The sequence below is a fragment of the Mustela putorius genome, unplaced genomic scaffold (genome assembly GCF_011764305.1).
Source record: "Mustela putorius furo isolate JIRA1106 unplaced genomic scaffold, ASM1176430v1.1 tig00000179_pilon_pilon_pilon, whole genome shotgun sequence".
NCBI lineage: Eukaryota > Metazoa > Chordata > Mammalia > Carnivora > Mustelidae > Mustela > Mustela putorius.
In genome coordinates, this window is record NW_025421305.1 from 12,044,482 (window position 1) to 12,067,622 (window position 23,141).

A 23,141-nucleotide genomic window follows, 5' to 3' on the forward strand; every position below is an offset into this window, starting at 1 on the left:
TAACCTCAAGTAACTCCAGGAAGCAAATGCCTTTTGCTGGGAAGGGCTGAGCTGTTTTCCCTGGCAGGGAGCAGGTTTCCTGTTTGTACTTTGGAAGCAATGGTGGAACTTGAGAACGAACTCTTCATGGCCCATTTGTATCAAATGTTTTTTGTTTTATCTATGAGCACTTTGAGTGGAATTAAAGCAGTTACCTAGCCTGCCATCCTCTGTGAAAGAATAAGGACTGAACTGGGGTTGGGGTGAAGCCTGACGTACAGGCTGAGAGCAGGTTGCCAAACATATGCAAGAGTAAAGTCCAGTGAGGGGACCCAGCCAGAGGCACCTAAGGCCCTCCGGGAGATGTTGCTCCTTTGGCTCCTCGCCCACCTTTCCAAGCTGGTGGAATTCTTGCCAGCTAGCTCCTCAACAGCAGAGACTCTGAGATACACACTGCTCTATCGATCAGCACCCAGTAGATCAGCATGTACTAGGTGCTCAGGAAATACGTGTTGAGTGCAGTAAGATTAGAATGAACCTTGGTTATGGACTTCAATGGATGGAACAGGTTGGGGAATTGTCACATAGGAGGCAAGATAACCTACATGGAGGTTACTTTGCATTTGTTTTTGTAGCTCTGTAAGGATCTGAAAGCTTGGATGGTCCTTGTGTTTTGCTTCCTAGAGAAGCCTCAGGGGTCTCTGGCTCCAGGGGTCTACTGAACCCAAAGCAGACGTCTTGGTTTCTGTGAAAGCTTCAACTCCTCAAGGAGGTTATGTGGGGCGCCCTGTGTCCCTACAGCCTGTTCCTTGGTACCATTGCCAGAGTCTGCAATAGATGTACAGGAGGCCTGAACATTCTTCTTGCTTGCTAAGGTTTCTGATAGTTGAATAAATGAAAATTCAGGCTTATCACGCATCACAGACTGGAAGTACAAACAGAGTTTGGGAGCATTTTGTGACCTGGGACCATGAAAACTAGGAAGACTTGGTGCCAGGAAGTGTGGAGTAACCTTATTTTTCCTCACTCCAGTTGGAGATTCTGGCCATGACTCCCATGTTGGTGCAGCTCATGGCTTTTCCCACTCCAGGGGGCATGGAAGAGTATTGCCTAACCTATGATGCAGATGCCTTGATCCCCCATTGTCCCCTCTTTTACAAGGCCAGGTCTCTGAGCCTTGCTCCCTAGACTTCTGTATAAACTCATGGTCCCTCTAAGACTTTTCTTACCCTGGATTTCCATCCCCTGTCACTGCCAGCCTTTGATACTATTTCGACCCTTCCACACTTATAAATTTCCTTGTTCTTGGCTTTTGGCAGCCAGATCATTCTGTTCCCCCACCTCCTGAACTTGCCCTTGCTCTTGGGCCTGCTCTTTGACTCAGGGAACCCGCCTGACCCTGCTCTTTTCTCTATGCTGGCCCAATTTAGACTTTTCCTACTGCTACTGCCAGCCTGCCTGAACCCACTGACCCATAGCTTGATCCCTCCTGTCACTTACAGAATTCCCAGTTTCCTTCTGGTTTCACTCTCCAGAAGTCCAGTCAGCGGGACATCAATATCCTCTTCCTGTTCTTTGCGAGCCGCCATTTCTTTGAGCATGGTCCTAAACACTGCCTGATAGGAGGTGCTATGATGCTACAGAAAGAACAGAATGAAAGACCCAGAAAAGGGGAATTAGCTTACCAGTGAAGCCCTTTCCTGACTCCCAAAGGCGCCATGTGAGATTTCAACATGCTACTAGAAAAACGCGAACAGTGGGAACAGTAGAGTGGCTGGCAAGATTTGTTTTAAAGAATATTTCCATTATCCTCAGACTCCACACTCCCCAATTCACTCAAGGTTGGTTTGTTTGTTTTTCAATAACAGCATGCCAAGAAATCTTTTCAGACCATAAAACTACCCTTTTACCGAATGTGGAGATGGGTATAGAACATAAAAACACCTCCATGATTTAATAGTGTAACAGGCTTTCTGAGTTGCAGGAAAGGCCTGGCAGGAACGGTTGCTTCCCTATGAAGGATGGCAGTTTCAGGAAGGCGGGGTAGGATCTAGCATGTTATAGAGGTGGACAATTCTGTATTTAGAGAGTCTTCCAAAGCAATGATGTTGCCAGCTGCCTTTTGATTTTGTAAATTGGAGCATTCTGTCCCAAGTCTGTGAAGCTAATGACCATGACTGACTCATAGGTAAGTCCTCACTGGAGTTTCTTTTCTGGATCCCTTTGGACAGAGGAGAAATCCAGCTCACTGTCGAAGAAAACCAGGGTGCTTTCATGTTGCCCTGCTCGCCTACAGGCTGAGGCTTTATGGTGGTTGGTCAACATTTGATCATGTATAGCAGACCATTAACTTATCAGCCTCCTGTCAGAAGCAGAAGGCAGACAGAGCCAAAGTTGCATGTGGGCTGGGACAAAGATAAGAAAGTAGCCTGTGGTTGACCATATTTTCTAGGTTTGGGGAAAAGCTGAGGTGCCTCTGGTCTGGCTTGCCCAATTCCCAGCCTCTGTATGTGCCTCTCCCATCACTGGTGTTAATTAAATTAGCAGGCTATTCCACAGAGGTGGCTCAAATGCTGGGCCTAGGTGAGCAAACCAAAATCTTAGCCTACTGATGTCTCAAAGTTATGAATCAAAACCTAAGGACAACCAATTCCGAGCAGCCAATTAGGTCTTAAGCGATGGCCAATCAAAAACGTCCTTGCTCCGCTTCTGCCTCTTCTTGATAAACGCTTCTCCCCCCCAGCTCCTGCCAGTGGAGCACTCCTAACCACTTCCAGTTTGGGGATGCACAGTTCCAATCAATATATGCTCAATAAAAATGTTTCATATGCCTCAGTTTATCTTTTAACACTGGAGTCAGCACCTCAGAGCCCGGCGAGGTTAAGGCCCAGGGTGCCAGTATGTCTTCCCCTAAACTCCTCATGGTTGACAACTCAGCCTGTGGGATGGAAAGACTCCCTGTTTGCCTAGACCAGTGATCTCTCACCATCCCCTTCGGATTCAAAATTTGAAAATATGATGAGAAAATATGATGCCCACCATGGTCCAGCAGAAAACAAACCCATCGATGGGCCTCGTTGAAGTTCTCATCCCATCTAGGAGTTGCCACCCCATTCAATTTAGCCAGCACATGTGGCATCTTAGAGGTTTGCCCCATTTGTGTCCCCTGCCTGTAGAGTAGAACTGTCCTCCTCATCATGCTAGGTGTATCAAGTACCCCAGTGATGAGTTCTCCAGGCCCAGAGACTCCTCCAGGGGGAATCTCTGGTTCTTACAACAAAAAGCATTTGCACAACAAGGTTTGGGACACATGGGCATGTCATAGAGCTAAAACAAGCATGTATAGTGAACTAAAAAGAGCAAAGGTGTTGAACTGTCAGAATAACCCAAGGTATAGGTTGATAGCATCTATCCAAAGAGAAGGACTTCAGCTGCCTCTCTTTAGTTTGTACCTCTGTGGTTTCTGGTATTCCTCCAAAAGGGGCCTCAAAAGGCCATGCAAACAAGTTGTTGAGCTGCAGGGACCATGTGGCATTTATTCCGATCTTTCTGTCCTGCTCTGGGCCCACTTGTCCACATCTGCCACCTATGATGTTTCTCGAAGTACTGCTTTCCAAGCTGGACAGCTGCCTATCATAAGAACGCCAGCATCTGGGCAGGGGGCTGTGTAGCCCAGCAGTCACTGAGCCCTCCCAGGGCACCATGTACAAGCACACAGGCCATGTCTCCCCTCTGCCTGCGACTGCAGCTTCGGCCGCCACAGTGAACCTCTGCTGACAGGCACGCTGACAGGTTCTGAATAATTTAAGTTTCTAATTAAAACAATTCATTGAGATTTCAGCTCTTGCTGAACAACCTTTCGAAAATGCCTGAGCTTACTTTCCTATCTTAGTAAATCCAGTGAGGTGAACTTGAGTTCCAGAAATTGTTTCTTCTCCCTTTTAATGTGGTTTTCCTGTATTTGAAAAGCAATTCTTGCTAATATGATGTATACAGAAATAGCTGTGGACAACAAGAAATTTAGGGCTAAATACAAACTGAGACCAGAAATTTTCCTCATTAAAAAAAAAACAAACCCAAATACCTGCCTTTTCTTTTCTTTTTGTTACTTTTTCTGTTGTATATTTAGAAAAATAGATATCAATTTTGAGTTCCATGGACACAAGATTTTACTCTTGTGATTGTAGTTAATACCAGGAATCCTGAGAAAGTTTCTTAGCCATAATGGAAAGGATGCATATTAATGTTTCCGTCTGCATCAACATGCATTGTAAGTCTTAGAAGTAAGTTGACACAGGAAGTTAGAGCCACCAGGCTGTACCAGCAGATAAAATATTCATGCAGGAAAGACACTGCATACTGTAGACATAAGGCTTATTTAAATTATTATGACTTCCCATCTCCTCTCTGGTTATGGGCTCCAGCTGGGGAAAGGACATCCCTTGACGCTCGGGGATGGTTCTGCACCCCTCTGCAGGTGCTAGTGGCAGGTGACAGATCTGGGGAGGGTCATCTGCTGCTAGTTGCCGTGGTGTCCACTTGGGTGGCAGCGGCTGTTGTCTCCAGCTTCTGTCTTGCCAGGCTGCCCCATTCCTGGCTCTTTGGTCAGAGATAGCAGGTGTTCCTTGGGGGCTTTTGTTGTCTGTGCTTGTTGGGGTTTCCGAGTTGCTGTCTTTCAGCACTTCATTGCCAGGGAGAGATGAAGCAGAACGAAAACCCAGGGAACTCACTGCCATGTCATCCCTTGGGTCCTGCAGTTCCTAGCCAGTCCAACTTCTGTTCACTTTCCAGAAGCTTCTTCTGTTTGTTTTATAGGTAATGTCTAGGGTTTTAAGCTGTGCTAAGTGGGAAAAATACATCTATTGCCTCTTTCTGGAATTGAACTTCATTTTTATTGAGGGCTTCTACAAAGACGAATTTGCCTTGATAGCTAGATAAATTAAATGTTTTTTTTTTTGTGTGTGTGTGTGCTTTGCCACCTTCAGATGTGATCTGGACAAACACACAGGAGTGTGTTTCTGTTATCAGCGGGGCTCTGGAAGTAGGGCTGTGGAATACTCCATTTGGTTTTCCTCTGACCCACTTTGATGTAGTATGTGTCATTTAAACTTACTTCTGTTTTAAGAAAATCTCTCTTGGGCTGTGCTAACAACAGAGAGAAGCTAGGAATCCCTGTGCTCTTGGGACAGCTCCCACCGGGCCTCAGGCCACCCTGCCCCATTTGGAGGATGGTGGTCTTGAGTTTTTGACTTACCTTCTCACCTGGACCCTCAGCTTCCAATGAGTCAGTGGGCTCATTTAATAAATCATTCAAAAAGTTCTCTTTGGTAACAAAATCCAAGACTTCTGATTTTGGAAGGCACAGCAGAAAGAAAGGCATTTGGAAAAAGAATCACAACAAGAAACAGACAAAAACAAAACCAAAAGGAAACAGAGTTATGGCATTTATCCTTGCCTGTTTAAATAAAAATGCATGCATCATTGTTAAGACTTGAAGTAAATTGACCAAATAACCCAAAATTTAATGGGGGGGGTATTAGTAAAATAGGAACAAAAGGGTCAGTTTCTGTGGCTGACTTTAGATAGTGTGTGTTCCTGATGGACAGCAAAGGTTCACCTGAGGAAGTAACATTTGAGTGGGTCCTGAATGAAGGAAAGCAATGAGCAAGGAGGCAGATAGCTGGGAAAGAATATTCCTGGCAGGGGGCTAGGAGGTGCAAAGTCCCAGTGGTGACAGTGGGTGGGAGTGTGGTTGATATAATTGACAAACTGTAAGAGGCAGAGTATTCCTGGAGAGGAGGGAGTGTGGAGAGTAGCAGGAGTGGAAATGAGATGAGGTATAGGGCCATCTGTAGTGTGGCAAAATCCCACCTTATACCTGCAGAGGACCCCGCAGACTATGGCGAGGATTTTAGTTTTATTATGGAAGAGGTCTATTCTAAGTGTGATTTTCTCTTGGAAATCCTGAGAAATTTTCCGATCTCTTGCCAATTTTGTAAAGAATTGTCCATTTCTACACTTGCATATGGGTTCATAATTGTGAATTAAAGTATATGAGATATATTCTCAACCCAGTGAGCTCATGAAGAGCCCTCCAGAGAGTAAATGCCTTTGTTCTCAAGGTCTGCTACAGCCTGCTGTCTCTGGGCCAGGAGAGGGGTTTAGAGCCTCCAGTGTTGATGGGGTGCAAATTAAATCAAGGAATTGATAATTACAACTTGGACTCCATCTCCTGCTCCTGGGAAGGTGTGGCTCCTGAGGCGGGAGCTCGAGGACTGGCTCTCATGCGGTAATGGGGTCCCTGGGGAAATTTCATCTTTAGGATGACAGCAGCCTCTTCAAGCTGGCCTGTCCAGAGAGCCCTGAAAATCCACCAGGCTGGTGCAGGGCAGATGTATTCTTTCTGATTTTGTGTGTCCATGACACCTTTGGAGGTGGAGAAGAGACATTCTTCAGGATCCCTCTACACATGAACTTCGCATTTGTCCCCAGTTTTGGTTCAGTAATAAAAACTCTGTTGGGATAGAGAACACCACTCGGCTAGATCTGCCTGCAGCCCCCCTATCCCAGCTTCGGTATGTCTCTGACAGAAACCTGACATGTCTGTGATAGACCCTGTGTGGGGAGAAGCCTTCTGGCAATTCCTTCTGTTAGTTCTCCCATGCACACTGGGGTCCTCTGAGCTGGCGAGGCACCGGGGCCCTTTCAGCTAGATTCCAAGAACACCGTGTGTCCCCGGACTGCCCGCCCTGGAAACAGTGGAGAAGAGTTTGGAAAAGACATCCAGGAACACCTGACAAGAATCCATGGGAATCCCAGTGAGCTCTGAGGAGGAAGCTCCTTTTAGGTGTCACCGGGCAGGAGAGGGGAAGGAACTGGGAGAACGGGTCTGGACAGGCTGAGGGGCAGCACCTCCCATGTGAGATTTTTTCGAGTAAGTGCCTGCCCTCGATTGGGAGCAAGAGTCTGGCTCTGGATCTAGTAGCTCAGCAGACCCCCATCATTTGTGATTGCCTGGTTTAATAGGCTTTATTGAATAATACAAAGTTAATTGGAGGGAACGTAGACTAGGTGTTTTTCAAGGGAAGAAGGTGACCCAGCAGTCTTGGATACTGAAGAGCACCGTTGAGAAGTGTTCGATTCAACAGCGTAATTAACCTTATTAACATCAGTGGGCACTGTCTACATGTCAAGACAAGCACAGTAAATATGCAGTAATTGTCATAACTGGGGCTGAACGAAAAGGAAAAGCTTTCTGCCTAATTAATTTTTCCTTTGGTGATTTCTCTCAACCGCTCCCTTTGTTCTAGTGAGATCATTATCTTCCCATGAAGTGACTCTACAGGTGGGGGAAGTGACAGGCCCTTGAGTGGTGTCCCCCAGCCCCTTGGCACTCTGGGCCCCTCATCTGTGTCATGGGAACAGTCAGGCTCGTCTTCAGGGTGGCGCACCAGAGCCCTACCGTAGGTAAGCGCCAGGCGTCCCCCATTCCCTCATGTACGGTGTGTCTTCTCTGCATCTGATCAAGAACAAATCTTAAATTTTTATCCTTCCAATCAGTGCCTCTCTTCTCATGGTTCTTCCTGGCAGAACCGTAGTTCCCGAATTTGGGAGGGGAGTTTGAGCAGTGTGTGTCAGCCCTGTGGGGCAGATAAGGGCGGGGAGAGGGAGTATTGGACTGGCCTCGGGGCCAGCTCTGAAGAACGAGCAAGCCAGTGCCGTTGACAAATAGGCACACAGTGGCGACCGTCTGTTTCACCTCCTCCACCTTTCCTGTAGTAAATTCCTTTTTAGCCTCCATAGGTGGGTGGAGGGCTTGGCTGGTCTGGTGCTTGTTATGGGCACAGATCTATTAAGCTGTTCTCAAATCTTACTACTCAAAGTGTGGTTCATGGTTCAGCAACAGTAGCGGCTGCGGCTGGGAGCTTGTGAGACATGCAGAACTACTGAGTTAGAATCTGCATTTCAACAAGATCCCCAGGTGGTCATTTTTTTTTTTTTTAAAGATTTTATTTGTTTGTAAGAGAGAGAACACAAGCAGACCGAGCTGCAGGCAGGGGGAGAAGCAGAGAACTCGATGTGGGATTTGATCCCAGGACCCTGGGCTCATGACCTGAGCCAAAGGCAGACGCTTAACCCACTGAGCCACCCAGGTGTCCCCCTAGGTGATCATTCTATACATTAAAGTTTGAGCAGCATGGCTCTAAACTCTCCCTGGGAATGGGATAAGATAGAAATTCTCTTGATCAGTTCCCATCTGGAGGTGGTGGGCACTGGGTGGGATGCATTATCTAGAATCTGAGAGCTCATTTATTAAGCCACCTGTGTGTGTGAGACTTGATCCTCCCCTTGGCTCCCACCATGCTGAAAGACAAGAGATTGTAGTCCCTAAGTTGTCTTCTAATAAGGTGGGCCTGGTTTATTATGGGGCTTTTGGTTTATGGAATGATAGGTGTAAGATGGGATTTTGCCACCCTAAGGATTCTCTCTTTTCTTTTCATAGGATTCAGTTAGGCCCTCCTTAATAAAGAATTAAAAGTTACTAAAGTGCCATTTGTAGGGGTGCCAATGCCAATTTATTCCTTTCCAAGGTGCCATTGGATAAGTCTGTTTGGAGGGGCCCTTGCATCCCAGTCAAGCCCAATCAAGACCTTAGGTAGCCCAGACCCTCTTCAAATGTGGGGCTCCCTAGACCAGAGCTCTTGAATATAGAGATGGATTTCTGTCCCAGGTCATTCCATCTTGCTCCAGAGACCCTCTCTCTCTCTCATCCTATCCCTCTTCTTCAGGGAAGGACAGCGAAGCTCATCCAAGTTTGGAGGCTACATGCCCAGCATGTCCCTAATTCCTCTCTAGGACTCAGTGCAAGCTGGACCAGCAAGAGACCCATCCACCTGGGGCACTATCCCCAGCCCAGGACACTCTGCAGGGAACAGGGATCTTTGGATGTATTATGTTGGGTGCTTACCATTTTCTTCCCTCTGAGACACGTCAGGGATAACATATACTGAAAAATAAGAGCAATTATTAATAGGATATGGTATGGTGAAATCATGGGGACTTTTAAGAGTTTATTTATTTATTTGTCAGAGAGAAAGAGCACAAGTGGCAGGGACGGAGGGCGGGGTGAGGGGCAGAGGGAGAGGGAGAAACAGGTTCTCTGCTGAGCAGGGAGCTCGATGTGGGACTCAATCCCAGGACCCTGGGGTTCATGACCAGAGCAGAAGGTAGACTCTCAACTGACTGAGCCACCCAGGCTCCCCTTATCTGAACCTTTTGGTGCCCAAGGGAATCAATTTAAAAAGGATGTCCTAAATAGTGGGGAGAAAAGGTAGAGATCATGTGTTTTAGGATAAGTAGCTTTCATAATCTTCAGCAGTCTGAGGCTTGTTGCTTAACACTCAACAAATATTGATTTCCCTCCCTTTGTTCATATTTCGTCTTGCGCATTAGAATTTAAGTTCTGAATACAACATAGGACTCTGTATGTTCTGCTTTGCTCACACACAAGCGTGGCTATCCTCTGTCAGAGGGTGTGATGGTTTTGTCCATCTTGTGTCCTGCCCCATATGCAGTAGGTGTACAATAAATGTCAGTAGGTATACAGTAAGTATACCTTGGAATAGACTGAGTATGGGTAACCTGTTATCTTTCCTTCTATAATTCCAGTGGTGAATGCTATTTCCTCCTTCTTCAAAATTCAATTTTAATTCACATTTGAAAGCCCTTTGACCCTTTGGCTCAGTTTCTTCCCTGAGCCCTAAGCCCTGCATGAAGCCCTGGAAATAATACCTTAACCACAGGCCTTAGTTAAGATGGCTTAAAAAAAAAAAAAAAAAAAAAGATGGCTTTAGTCTAAAATGGTCAAAAGGAGGTCTCTCTCTGGCTGGGAGCAGGCTGATTCTGTTTTTCTTACCTTCTCGTGGGTAGATCGGCAACTTTCACAAGTCATTTAAAATCATCATCAAATTATAAAATGTAAATACCTTCTGAACTGGACTTTAAAGAGGGGAACGTGGTTATTGACATTTCTCGTCCAGTTTTCGTTTTTGGTTTTACAGGTGCTGTTAGAAGACAGAAGAAGGCGACCACTTAGCGATTTTAACCTTCCCTTTTCCAGGGGGTTCACAGCAGATATTTTGGACCTGAGGGTCTTCCTAGGTGCCCAAGGCTGATCCACAGAGGCGAGGAGCGCCTTGGAGGTCACTGAGGCCAAGTACTGGGTGGGTCCCCTGGCTCTCCTCTTTAGTTTTGTTAACTTACTGGAATTTTGTAGTTCCTGTTCCTTTCTGTATCTCCCCCCACCTCCCCCTTTCCCTAAATGCGTGTGTGCACACACCCTAGGGACACCAGTCTTCAGAGCAGAGAGTGGCAGACCAGTGGTGAACAAGCAGAGGCAAACCATGCCATCCTCTCTTGGGGGTGACGGGATTCAAGCCTGGCCCGAGGTGCCCGGATGAGAATTCTCCCACACATGAGCTGTGTCATGCCCTGCTGGTTCCTCAGCTGGGGCTGAGCCCCCTGCAGACAAGGAACTCTCTGGCTTTTAAGAAGATTCATCCCACTATGGCAGTAGGAACCATTTCATTTTCTTCACATAGTTCCCTGAAGGTGGTGGTCTTAGTCTAACCATTCAGGACACATGTGGAAAGTCAGGTCTCATTTTCATGTGGCAGATCGTCAGCTAGGTGAAGGCAGTCTTACCTCAGAGCCATGGGTCTTCCAGGCTTACCATCCCCCACCCCCCCAATAGTGCCTGACTTAGTCTCTAGGTCTGCTTCCCCCCACTCTTCCCCCTGAGCCCGCTCCCAACTCTCTGGAGTGCAGCAGCCCCCACACTGACAGGTGTCCTGGGGCAGGCCCTCCAGTGCAGGCTAAAGCATGGATAGAAGCTTTGAATTGTACCTGCTTGCTTTAGCTTTTCTGGCACTCAGCTCAGTGATGCCACTGAGTTGTTGAGCTTCTGGATGGGTAAAGTATCTACAACAAACAGGGCTTCCCCACCCTGTTCTTTTCTATCCTATTATTTATATGGGCCCAAGAACAGGATCTAATAGAGGCTGGCCTTGTCTTGTATCTAGCTAGATCCTGTTCAGTGTTTCTGCCTGTCAAGATCTTTTAGGATCTGATGACATTATTCCCATCAACCAACAGCTTCAGGTCACCTGAAAATATAAATACTCCTCCTACAACTGTGTCCAGGCCTGTGAAAAAATGTTGTGACGGACAGAGCCCTGGGTCTTCCCACTGCAAACAGCACTGACTCTGATTTTTCAGCAGTATCTCTGGGTGGTTATTCAACAGTTATCCTTCTAGCATCTTCCACAAGCATCCACCTAATATTTCCCTATCTTGTCCACAGCAGCATCAGGAAGGCTTTAAAAATGAAACCCATTGTGGAATTTGGGTCTACTGGGTTATCACTGTTCCCTTATCTATGAATTTTGTCCAAAAAAGTGACCTAAAGCCAGTATGACTTGATTTGTTCTTATTGATCTTACACTGGTTTCTCGTGGTCCTTCTGCTCTCAATATTTGCCCCAAATTGGCCCCAGACTAATTTCCCAGTTCCCCAGAAAACCATAAACGTGGTTAAGCTTCCTTGCTCTCTGGATACTCTGGTGGGTATTTTATCCAAGGCAGGACACAGCAGTTAACCATTCCCTTCTATCTTTTCATCAGTCTTTGGTTTTGGCTATTTCTTACCTAATTCAGTTGTACCCATTTTAGTCTGGAGATCATTTTCCTTCACAGTAAAGTCAAAATTAAATAGCAACCGGAGAACCTGACTATCTCTGAATCATTCCTCTGCACTTTAAGATTTTATTTATTTATTTAGAGAGCGTGCACGAGCAGGGGGAGGGGCAGAAGGAGACGGAGAGAGAGAATCCCACGCTGACTCCTGGCTGAGCACGGAGCCTGGCTTGGGACCCCATCTCACAGCCCTGAGATCACGACCTGAGCCAAAATCAAGAGTCGGATGCTTAACGGACTGAGCCACCCAGGTGCCCCTCTGCTGGCACTATTCTTAAGATTTGAGCCATTTTCCTACCTTTATCATAGGTAACTTTATCATTTTTTTTAACCTCTGTGTGTGAGCTTTTAAAATCTGAGTCCATGGCAGGAAACTGCACGAACGTCAGTGTGCACTGTTGGGAGTCCTCCAACACTCTCCTCCATCTGGCCAGGTGACTCGAAGCAAACTGTGCCCCCAACAGCACTTCCTCCCTCTGTCTATCCTCACCAAATTTCTAGACACGTAGTGTCTCTTTGTGGGTGTATTTCTATATGCAACCTTCTTCCCAACCAGACTTGGGCGTAGGATACGCCCTCTCATCCCCATGCCTGATCTTGAATCCGATGAGGGTTCAACAACAATTTTGCAAGTATTTAATAAATATTTATAGTCACTTACTATGTGCCCGGCACTGAGTCTTGAGGATTTTTACAGCCATGAGTAGAATGTTCTGTGTTAGAACTTCTGTATTTCTTTATGACCCTGCTCTGTGCCTGGATAGGTAGACCCCTGAGGCCATAAATAGTCTTTCTGGTCCTCCTTTGGAACACTTCCTTACGTAGGTCACGAGGCATTTCTGGTGACTTTAGCATTCCTTCCGTATCAGAGCTGCTTCTCTGTGTAGTAATAGGTTTCAAGGATTTATCTGGGTGTTTCCCCTCCAGATTCAGTTCAAAGTCTTATTGGTTGAGAAGGACCCTGCCATGTAAAATGCTGTTTCTGGCCCGCTGGGATTGAACAATCCCATAATTTACAAATGTTTTAAAAATAAGACACCAAGGACCCATGAAATTCATCCTACACTCGAGGTTCTCTGGTTCTCCAACGTTCCTGTGCCTAGGAGTCCTCTGGGGATGGTATTAAGCATGCAGACAGGAGCCCTGGTAAGGCTGGAAATCGCATCCTTACAGGCAATGGGGGCACATGGCAATATCTATGCCCGCTCTCATCTCTGCTATTCTCATGGGCCCTCAGCCCCCCACAGCCAGCATTTTGGATTGCTTTTGCCTTGATTGTCTGTGTTTCTCCACCAAGTGGATGGGTTGCTTCTGCCCTGGGCTGAAAGAAGATTCCTTTTTGCATCTCTCCTGCTGGGAAATCTTCAGGGTTCTGTATTCCAGCTGCAGAAGGACTGGCTTTCTTCCATCCCCACCCCCCTTCATACCGCTTTCTGCACATCCCCTTCGTCTCTCGCCTCTGGATGTGGTTTTGAGAACTTCTACCTTCCCGGAGCTCCATCCTTCCTGGGTTTTTCTCTTACAACTCTTTAACACTCAGATGGAAGTATCTTTGTCATCTGTTTGCCCCATTCTATTGCCCAGACACAATCATGTATATGTCAGAGGCAAGGTTTGCCCGACTATTACCAATGCCCTCCAAAAGACAGACGGCAAACCAAATGCAGAAAGGGAAAGAAAAACCTCCATGAATTTTAGAGAACTGCTTGTTTTTCCTTGTGTTTCAATCTCTTCTCTACCCACCATCCCCTCACATAACCGCAGGACCCTGGGGTGTGACGGTGGCTCAGAGGCTCTGACAGAGCACACCTTCGGTCCAGGCTACCCCTGTCTCGATATTTGATCAGTAGGCATTTTCTGCGGGTGGCTAGACTTTTACTAAGCACTAACCATGTGTTGGCTCCGAGGAACTCAGGCCTAGAAAGACACTTAGCTGCAAAACACGCCCCTCCAGACCAAATATGCAGAGTGCTTAAAATCCCAGTGAGCTGCAGACATGACCTGCTTTGGAAATTAAGCTTAGGGACCAAAAGGATCGTGAACAAACAGGTCAAATGAAACTGACCGCTGGAGGCTGCTTCTCTGGAGGTGGGCCCACAGGGGGATAAATGGGCTCCGGGGCCCCCCATTCCCTCACTCCCGCCGCCTTCTCTCTGTCCCCTCCCCTCCCACATCCTTTCAAGCTTAGCACCAGCACTTTACAGGCTATTACTCGCTAAATGACTTTTAGAATCCTGCTTATGAATATTTAGATAAATGCTCGGATTTTTCCCAGCTGTCATGCTTATTGACTTTGAAATGGTTCCAGTTCTCAGGGCCCCACCGGAACGCACATGCTGACAAAAGTCCCACATGAACTGGTTTCGCCTGTAAAGTCCTTTTCCTGGGCTGCCCATGCAGCTGAGCTCCGGGCTTGTGCGGGCCTGCCCTCTGCCTCTCCACCCTCCCTCATTGGATTTCTGGCACCTAATTCCATGGAACCACATTTGAGCTACAAAATAGAGCAGGCACGGGTGTGGGCCCGGAAGTGAGTTGCGGCGGGCGGGGGGGGGGGCTCTAATTTACCGCTGCCATGACTACAGCTGTGAAATGAATCCGTGAACCTGTGATGGATCAATCTTACAAAGGCAGGATTTAAATTATTAATAATGGTAAGCAATGCTGCTCCGTCTTGCATCCCAGGATCTGAGGGTGAGGGGACTTTGGGCTTAATTGGGTAGAGGATTAAGATTCTCAGTACAATCTTGCCACACTCTCTCTTGAGTGCCTCCCAGTTGTGGCTCCAAAAGTTCAAACTACAGATGGTTTTGGCCTGTTTGAAATCGGGGCCGGCTTTGACTGCCTGCTGAGACACAGTCCCGCTTGCCATCATCCACGTGACCATCTGGATACAGCCCATCACCTCAAGGAACCCATCTGTAATCTGGGAAGGTAATGGCCTGTGTCCCTGAGGGAAATGGGGCCCATGTTCCCATAGAGCAGGAACAAGAAGACTAATGAAAAGAGAAGGAAAGACTGGAAAAGGTATTTGTTTCAGCCCTTTGCTGATGTTTCCCTGAGGGGGGCTCTGGGTGGAGGAAGCGGGGAGCAGGGCTAGGAGAGGAGCTTAACTTCTTACCTAAAATACCACTTCGAATGGCACAGGAAGTCGTTGTATAGCATTAACATGAGAGACAGTAGACAAGCTGTGATATTTCATACCCATGGAATGCATTACCCCCCTCACCCCCCAACCCCTGCTCCAGCCCCGCCATGTGATGGCCCGCAGGGTGTAGTTCCCCATCCCCCACTTACTCTCATAGATCCATTTTGTCTGCGTGCTCTGGTCTTGACAGGCCAGAAGTTCTCTGTCTTGCTGCATGTACGAGGTGGAAGGCCTTGTGTCATCGTACGGACTCTCATAGGGAAGTTCAGAGATGGAAGGTGGGACAGAGAAGAGCATCGTCTCCTCGTAAGGGTTGGTTGCGGAACTCCTGTCAGAGGTGAACATACGGGTAGCTCAACTTCCAGGCAGGGACCAGGTTAGGCACTGGGGCGATGGGCTGCGGGGACGGTGGGGTGGCTACTCTCCAGCTCCTGCAGACTCTGCCTGCCCCAGATGGTGGATGTCACAGGTGAGAAGGGACCCGCAAGTCAGTGATGGTGAATAGGCCCCTGTGCCATTTCAGGCAACAGAACACCACATTGCCAACTGCCACTTCGTTTACTGGAAAAGGCTCTCTGGATGCCTTCAAAGGCCAACGGCCCAGGCTTCCATAACTGACAGTCTAATGTTCTGGAACATTCTCCATCCTTTGTGGTGCATGACCTTGCCCATCCCAGTGGCCCTTCCTACCTTACCGCTGCCTCGGGTAGAGTGGGAAAAATACCAGAGTAGATGCTGCAGCAGCTTAAAATCAAGCACCGAGGTCTGTCCCCTCTAGTCTGCCCACTACAAGTACCACCATTATCGAGAAAGGTTTCCACAGGGCCTGATGACAGAGTATTGGCTCTGAGGCAGATGCCCTGCCATCTGGTAGCTTAAGATCCAAAGGGACGACCACAACACACAGACCCGCACTGTGTTCTTCTTCAGGAATTTCTGGCTTTTAGCTGAGGGTAAAACCCTGTCATTCAAAGGGATAAGAGCAGTCTTTGGGGTGTTTCAGCCCTGAAGTCCTCTCATGTAAACTGGCTGGAATGGCAGAGACAAGCGTAAGGGAAAATGGCTGCCATATAAATGGGCCCTGACTATGTTTGGTAGAAAAAACGCAGACTTTGATGTCAAGTGACACCAGCTGAAATCTTGGCTCCTGCACTGTAGAGGAGTAATTGGGTAACTGTTGAACGTTTCTGCACCTTTTTGATAATCATACCTCCCTTACAGGTCCCTGCGAGGGAGGACAAAGTGAGAGCGGGCAAGTGCATTCTTGGCTGCTGCTGTTCTTACTGGTGAGGGGAGCAGTGCTGTGGCCCTTCAGAGATGGGCCTGTTCCCTGCATGGGTCAGTGCTCCCCCCATGCCCAGAGGGACAGGGAGTGGGTGAGGGGCAGCAGTCTGAAGCTGAGGGCAAAGAGAATGAGGAAGAGAAGAGGGGGCCGCTTGCTCTCCTTGGGAGGCTCAGCATCTGTGGGACTTACAGGTATATCTTGTGTCACTTCCAAGGGACACATGGGAAGGCCTGGGTCTGTGCCAGCGTGTGGCAAGGGCATGGCAGCTGTGTTCTCAGGATGTACCAGGGAAAAGGGGTAATGGGGCCAAGTGGGTAAGATGGCAGATCCTTGATCAGGTGACCACAGGGATCAAAAACTAGTAGACACAGGTATGCTCTTTAGACAACTTCAACTCTTGCCCTCTTCCAGGCCTCAAGGCCAGATCAGGAGACTCCCCTGAGTTCTGTCCTTTTAAGGGGATAATGTAAATTCTACCTCATTTACCAGGTACTCTCTGGGACCCAAAGAGGTCATGTAAGTCTCCATGAAAGGACTTTGAGAAGTCAGAGCTGCCAAACACACTGAGAGATCACATTTAAGGTAACAGTGAGCCTATCTGGTCATTGCCATCTTCATGCACATTTATTCAGCATCCTCCCCGTCACACCTACCTTGGGCTGGGACATGGTGGGGTCTTCTGGGGTACCTATGAAAGCAGGACTGGGGTTCTGGTCTACCTGGGTCAGGTTCCAACTCCCTGCCCCATCTGCAATGGAAGGGTGTGGGATCCTGGGGAGATTGGATGGTTCCAGGTCTGCTTCTTCAGCTGTTTCATAGAGGGAAAGGGGTCTGGTGTGTGCTGGGGGACCTTCTATGCATGTGTGTGAGAGTGAGAGAGGGAGCCTTCCTGTTGATAAGGGACCCATGAAATGCTTGACCTGAACCTGATCCCTTTTCCCGCTCCCTGCCTAACAAACAAATAGGAGTGTACACTTCTTGCCTAAAGTGGTTTGTAGGTTCAGTCTCTCAGCAACCTGTTGTCAGGAAAATCCAGGGCCTCTCTGATTCCCATGAACTCCTCTGTGAAAGGAAAGCCACTCAGCTGAAATGTGGATAAAGAATTGGATGGGTGCCTACGTTTGGAATGAAGCTGACCCGGAATCATGACTCCTGTTCTCTGCCTGCTAAGTTTCCATGTGGTGGCTTGCAGGGAGCAGGAAGCAGGAGCGCGACTAACAGTGACCCATAGCACGTCCTGAACCCCTGCTCTCAGGGAACTCCATGAGCTAATACTCATTGAATCCCCACCACAGCCTCATGAGGCTGAAACTCTTCCTGTCCCCGTTTCAGCAATGAAGAACCTGGGGCACAGAGAGTGTATGTGGCTGCCTGATGGCATGCCGCTGGCTGAGATTCAAACCGAGTGGTCTGGCTCCCGAGCCCCTGTTCTCAGTCATGGACCTTCCTGCGTCACAGCCGTGTTGCTTCCTGTGCTGTGGGTGTCCATGACTGAGGTGAAGGGGCCTCCAGAGAGCCATGCCTCTTATGTGTTGGCTCAGTGGGGGCAGTGCCATCTGATCCAGGTTGCTGAGCCCCCAGGACTCTGAAGCATGGAGCTCAGGGGCTGGTGGAGAGCAACGATGGGGGTTGACCTCACCAGGATGAGGGGTGGCCCTCAAGTAGTAGCCTGTTGCTTGCCTATGCAGCAGAGCAGGGATCTCATCCCAGCTTCTCACCATAACCCAACTGGCCTTGTGCTTTCTTCATATCCAGTGCCAACCCGCCTCAACAGTGGATATAAATGCTCTGCAGTCACTCTCAGGGGAGGGATTGTAGGGGATGACACACAAGGATGGGGTCTGTGAGCTGGAAGTCTGGGGTACCCCTCACCTTGGTTTCTATAGAGCTGAGCACATAGGAGGCACTGACTCATTTATCCCATAGGTTTGTTAGTGACAAATGTCTTGCATGTGCCAAACCCTGTATGAGTGCTCAATGAAGGGTGGCTGAGACCTTGGGAACATGCCTGAGTAAGGAAGATGGCAACTCTCGTTTGGGCATTTATCCCTCTGTTCACTGCGAGCATGGCCACAAGCCCCTTGCTCTCTTTCCTTGGTTGAGACCTTCTATGCAGACTCAGATAGCTCTTATTCTTTCATCTCTATAGTTCTGGGTGCCCAAGACTTGGATCTTGGGACCTGTCCCTCACCCTGTGAGTAGCTGAGTGGCAGAGTGGACAGTGGCAGGAGGTCCTTTCTGTGTGACTCCTGGAGATACTCCAACCTGAATCCCTCCTTCCTCAGGGAGCCTGAACCCTGTACCTCCACACCACCCATCTCCCATTCCAATCCTGGGACTGCAAAGGCTCCTGCAGCATCATCCTCAAGCATGGATTTCCACCTGAAAAAAGGAAAGCATTACCTTGAGATAAGATGAGGCAGGGTTTGGTATGAAGAAGTAATCTTGAATTCTATTGGAAAAAGAACAGAAAGACAATATTGGGGAAAAAAAGAAGGTATCTTTTTTTTCTATTTAAAAATGTGTTGTTAAGTACATGATGCTGGAGTTGGGGTAGAGAGGCCTTAGTTTATAGAATTCCTTTATTTTTATTAGTGTTCTTTCTTAATGGTTTCCCTTAGAAATTACAAGGTTAAGTTTTATAAAGTTAACAAGAACTCAAGAAGGTAATTTTCATAAAACCATGGATTTTGGAAATTCAAGTTTGCTTTGTTAATCTTTGAGTTATCACAGAAGCCTTGCTGTGTCATGAGATGAAAGATATCTGTACAGAAGAGGTAACAGAGGTTCAGAGGATCTAAATATTTTTAAATGATTTTTAATTTCAAAAACTCTGTGTCATTTAATCATCTATTTGCCTTGAATGATACATCAAGAATTTAATGTACAATTGGGAGAGAATAAACCATCAATTCTAATAATAGAGTCCAGCCCAGTGGAAGTAGCCAAGAAATGAGAACCACAAATTGAAATTTGGAACTTAAATGTTCAACACTTAAACTTATCCACAGTTTACCTATGACACAGAATATTATTGAGGAATATTACTTGGCTCTTAAAATGATATCTACAAAGGCTAACCAATATGGGCAAATATTGAAGTCACAATTCTGTTACAAAAGTAAAATACAGAAGATGGTTGAGGAATAGGAGACCTAAATTTTGTCTGGTCCCAGGAGTTCAGCTAGATAATTAACAAACCATTCTGAACACCTATGAACTCAACAGGAGATCAAAGAAAAGAATAGCAGCCATTCTACGAACAAAAGTGACCACTCTCTGGAAGGTAGGATGCACGGAGAAGTGAATCTGAGGTGATATACCAGAAGATAGACTGCAGGGGGTAGAGCCTCCATGAGCCAGCTCTTGGCAATGGCTAGACCAGTGGAGCACAAAATCAGAACTTTTAGAAGTCTTCTCCATAGAGGGATATTGTTCCAGGGCTAAGTGGAGGGTGGAGCCCTTGCTGGGCCAGTGTGGTCTCAGGACCCTTGGAGTCACAAAAAAAGTAGGGGTGCCTGAGTGCAGCAGAGCTGCCACATTTTGGTGCAGGGAAGCTGGCTGCAGAGACAGAGCTGAGGAGTGGGCTCTCAGCTCAGGGTTACCATAGACTGTGATCTGAGGCACAGTCAGCCACTGCTTTTTGATCTGGGACCCCACAATTGGCAGATCTGGGGAGACACCCCTCTTCTTTCACCAGGAGTGGTGCAGGAGCACACAGCAGGATTCTGCTGGGTTTGGAGACTCCAAACCGGACCATGCATCAGAGATAGAAATGCTCAGTCACAGGCTGGGTGAGCTTGGAGTGTGGCTGGAGACCAGGGAGACAGGAGTGATTGACTACTTTTCTCTGAAGGCATATTGAGGTGTGGGCCCTGAGCTCTTGGCTCATACGGGCCAGAGGTTGGGAGGCCATCATCTTCATTCCTGTTCTCCAAAGCTCTATGGAAAGCATTCAGGGAACAAAAGCTTCTGAGAGCAAAACCGAGCAGAATATTTAGCCTGGCCCTTGGCAAGGGTGGTGCAATTCCTCCTCAGGCAAAGACATTTGAGATCACTGCAAGAGCCCCTCCTCCCAGAAGATCAGCAAGGACATCCAGCCAAGATCAAGTGCACTGATCAATGAGAACTGCGGAATTCCAGAGCTAGAGGAATACAGCACATAGAATTCTTGCTTTTTCCCCATGATTCTTTAGTTTTTCAAAGTTAAATTTTTGAATTTTCTTTGTTTTTCTTTTTCTATTTTTTTGTTTTTCCTCTTTCCTATTTTAACCACTATCTTATCTTATCAATACCTTTTAAAAAATCTTTTTAATTTTCATTTTTATAGTCCTATTCTATCCCTTCATTGTATTTAACCTTATGTTTTGTATATCTATAAGTTTTTCTTTCTTTAAATTTTTGGAATACAGTTTCTTCTAACAGACCAAAATATACCTAAATCTAGCATATGGCTCTGTTCTAGTCTCCTGCCTGGTCACATTCTGTTTTGTTGTTGTTGTTGTTGTTAATTCTTGTTTATTTGCAGTTTCTTCTAAGAAAATACATCCAAAATCTAGTGTGTGGCTCTGTCCTATTCATCAGCTTGATCATACTCTTTTTCCCCCTTTCTTTTCCCCCGGTTTTGGGTCTTTTCTGGTTGGTTTAGTGTATTTTTTCTGGGGTTGTTGTTACCTTTTTAGCATTTTGTTCTCTTATTCCTCTATTCTTCTCTGACAAAATGACAAAATGGAAAAACTCACCTCGAGAAAAAGAACAAGAAGCAGTGCCAACTGCCAGGATCCTAGTCAATATGGACATTAGTAAGATGTCAGAACTAGAGTTCAGAATGACGATTATAAAGATATGAGCTGGGCTTGAAAAAAGCATAGAAGACACTAGAGAATCCCTTTATGGAGAAGTAAAATCTAACCAAGTTGAAATCAGAAAGGCTATTAATAAGGTGCAGTAAAAAATGGGAGGCTCTAAATGCTAGGATAAATGAGGCAGAAGAGAGAATTAGTGATATAGAAGACCAAATGATGGAGAATAAAGAAGCTGAACAAAAGATAACTACTGAATCATGAGGGGAGAGTTTGAGTGGCAAGTGATACTATAAGATGATACAGTGTTAGAATAATTGAGATCCCAGAAGAAGAAAGAGAGGGTGGCAGAAGGTATAATGGGGGCAAATTATAGTAGAGCACTTCCTTACTTTGGGGAAGGAAACAGGCATCAAATTCCAGGAGGCACAGAGAACCCCCTTCAAAATCATAAAAATAGGTCCACACCCTGTCATCTAATAATAAAACTTACAAGTCTCAAAGACAAAGAGAAAATCCTGAAAGCAGCTCAGGACAAGAGGTCTGTAACATGCAATGGTAGAAGTGTTAGATAGACAGCAGACTTGTCCACAGAGACTTGTCCAGCCAGAAAGGACTGGCATGATATATTCAGCACTAAATGTGAAAAATATGCAGCCAAGAATACTATAGCCAACTAGGCTGTCATTGAAAACAGGAGAGAGAAAAAGTTTCCAGGACAAACAAAAAATAAAAGAATTTCCAAACACCAAACCAGCCCTACAGGAAATATTGAAAGGGATCCTTTAAGCAAAGAGAGAGACTAAAAGTAACATAGACCAGAAAGGAACAGAGACAATATACACTAACAGTCACCTTAGAGGCAATACGGTGGCACTAAATTCATATCTTTTAATAGTTACCCTGAATGTAAATGAGCTAATACTCCAATCAAAAGACACAGGGTAACAAATTGGATAAAAAAAAAACAAGGACCATCAATATGTTGTCTGCAAGAGACTCATTTTAGACCCAAAGACACCTTCAGATTTAAAGCGAGGGGGTGGAAAACCACTTACCATGCTACTGGACATCAAAAGAAAGCTGGGGTGGCAATATTTATATCAGATAAATTAGATTTTAAGCCGGTCTATAGTAAGAGATGAGGAAGGACACTATATCATACTTGAAGGATCTGTCCAACAAGAAGATCTAACAATTTTAAATATTTATGCCCCTAACATGGGAGCAGCCAATTATATAAACCAATAAATAACAAAATCAAAGAAACACATAGACAATAATACAATAGTAGGGGACTTTAACACCTCCCTTACTGAAATGGACAAATCATCTAAGCTAAAGATCAGCAAGGAAATAAGGGCTTTAAATGACACACAGGACCAGATAGACATCACAGATGTATTCAGAACATTCTATCCCAAAACAACAGAATACACGTTCTTCTCTAGTGCATGTGGAACATTCTGCGGAATAGATCACATCCTGGGTCACAGATCAGGTCTCAACCAGTACCAAAAGACTAGGATCATTTCCTGCATATTTTCAGACCACAGTACTTTGAAACTAGGACTCAACCACAAGAGGAAAGTTGGAAAGAGCTCAAATACATGGAGGCTAAAGAACATACTACTAAAAAAATGAATGGGCAACCAGGAAATTAAAGAATTTAAAAAATTCATGGAAACAAATGAAAATGAAAACACAACTGTTCAAAATCTTTGGTATGCGGTAAAGGCAGTCCTGAGAGGAAAATATATAGCAATACAAGCCTTTCTCAAATAACAAGAAGGGTCTCAAATATACAACCTAACCTTATACCTAAAGGAACTGGAGAAAGAAGAGCAAAGAAAGCCTAAACCCAGCAGGAGAAGAGAAATGATAAAATTCAAAGCAGAAATCAATGAAATAGAACCAAAAGAACAGTAGAACATATCAATGAAACTAGGAGATGTTTCTTTGAAAGAATTAACAAGATTGATAAACCCCTGGCCAGACTTATCAGAAAGAATAGAGAAAGGACCCTAATTAATAAAATCATGAATGAAAGAGGAGCAATCATAACCAACACCAAAGAAATACAAACAATTTAAGAACATATTATGAGCAACTATACACCAGCAAATTTGGCAGTCTGGAAGAAATGGATGCATTCCTAGAGACCAATAAACTACAAA

At 46.1% G+C, this 23,141-nt stretch overlaps 1 protein-coding gene and 1 long non-coding RNA gene across 2 annotated transcripts in view; one reads left to right on the plus strand and one right to left on the minus strand.

The window, feature by feature from the left end:
* ERICH6B (glutamate rich 6B) overlaps positions 1-23,141 on the minus strand; it is a 61,003-nt gene that overhangs the window by 16,469 nt on the left and 21,393 nt on the right. Inside the window, exons 4-9 of the mRNA XM_004759221.3 lie at positions 18,566-18,614; positions 15,027-15,205; positions 9,966-10,043; positions 8,948-8,986; positions 5,234-5,325; positions 1,480-1,616 (exon numbers count right to left, since the gene is read on the minus strand). Coding sequence (XP_004759278.1) covers positions 1,480-1,616; positions 5,234-5,325; positions 8,948-8,986; positions 9,966-10,043; positions 15,027-15,205; positions 18,566-18,614 — 574 coding nt within the window. The remainder of the gene's footprint in view (positions 1-1,479; positions 1,617-5,233; positions 5,326-8,947; positions 8,987-9,965; positions 10,044-15,026; positions 15,206-18,565; positions 18,615-23,141) is intronic.
* LOC106006528 lies at positions 14,298-20,238 on the plus strand. The gene is made up of 5 exons (XR_001180629.2): positions 14,298-14,383; positions 14,507-15,214; positions 16,099-16,215; positions 16,652-16,744; positions 18,448-20,238. It is a non-coding gene; the product is annotated as an uncharacterized LOC106006528 (long non-coding RNA).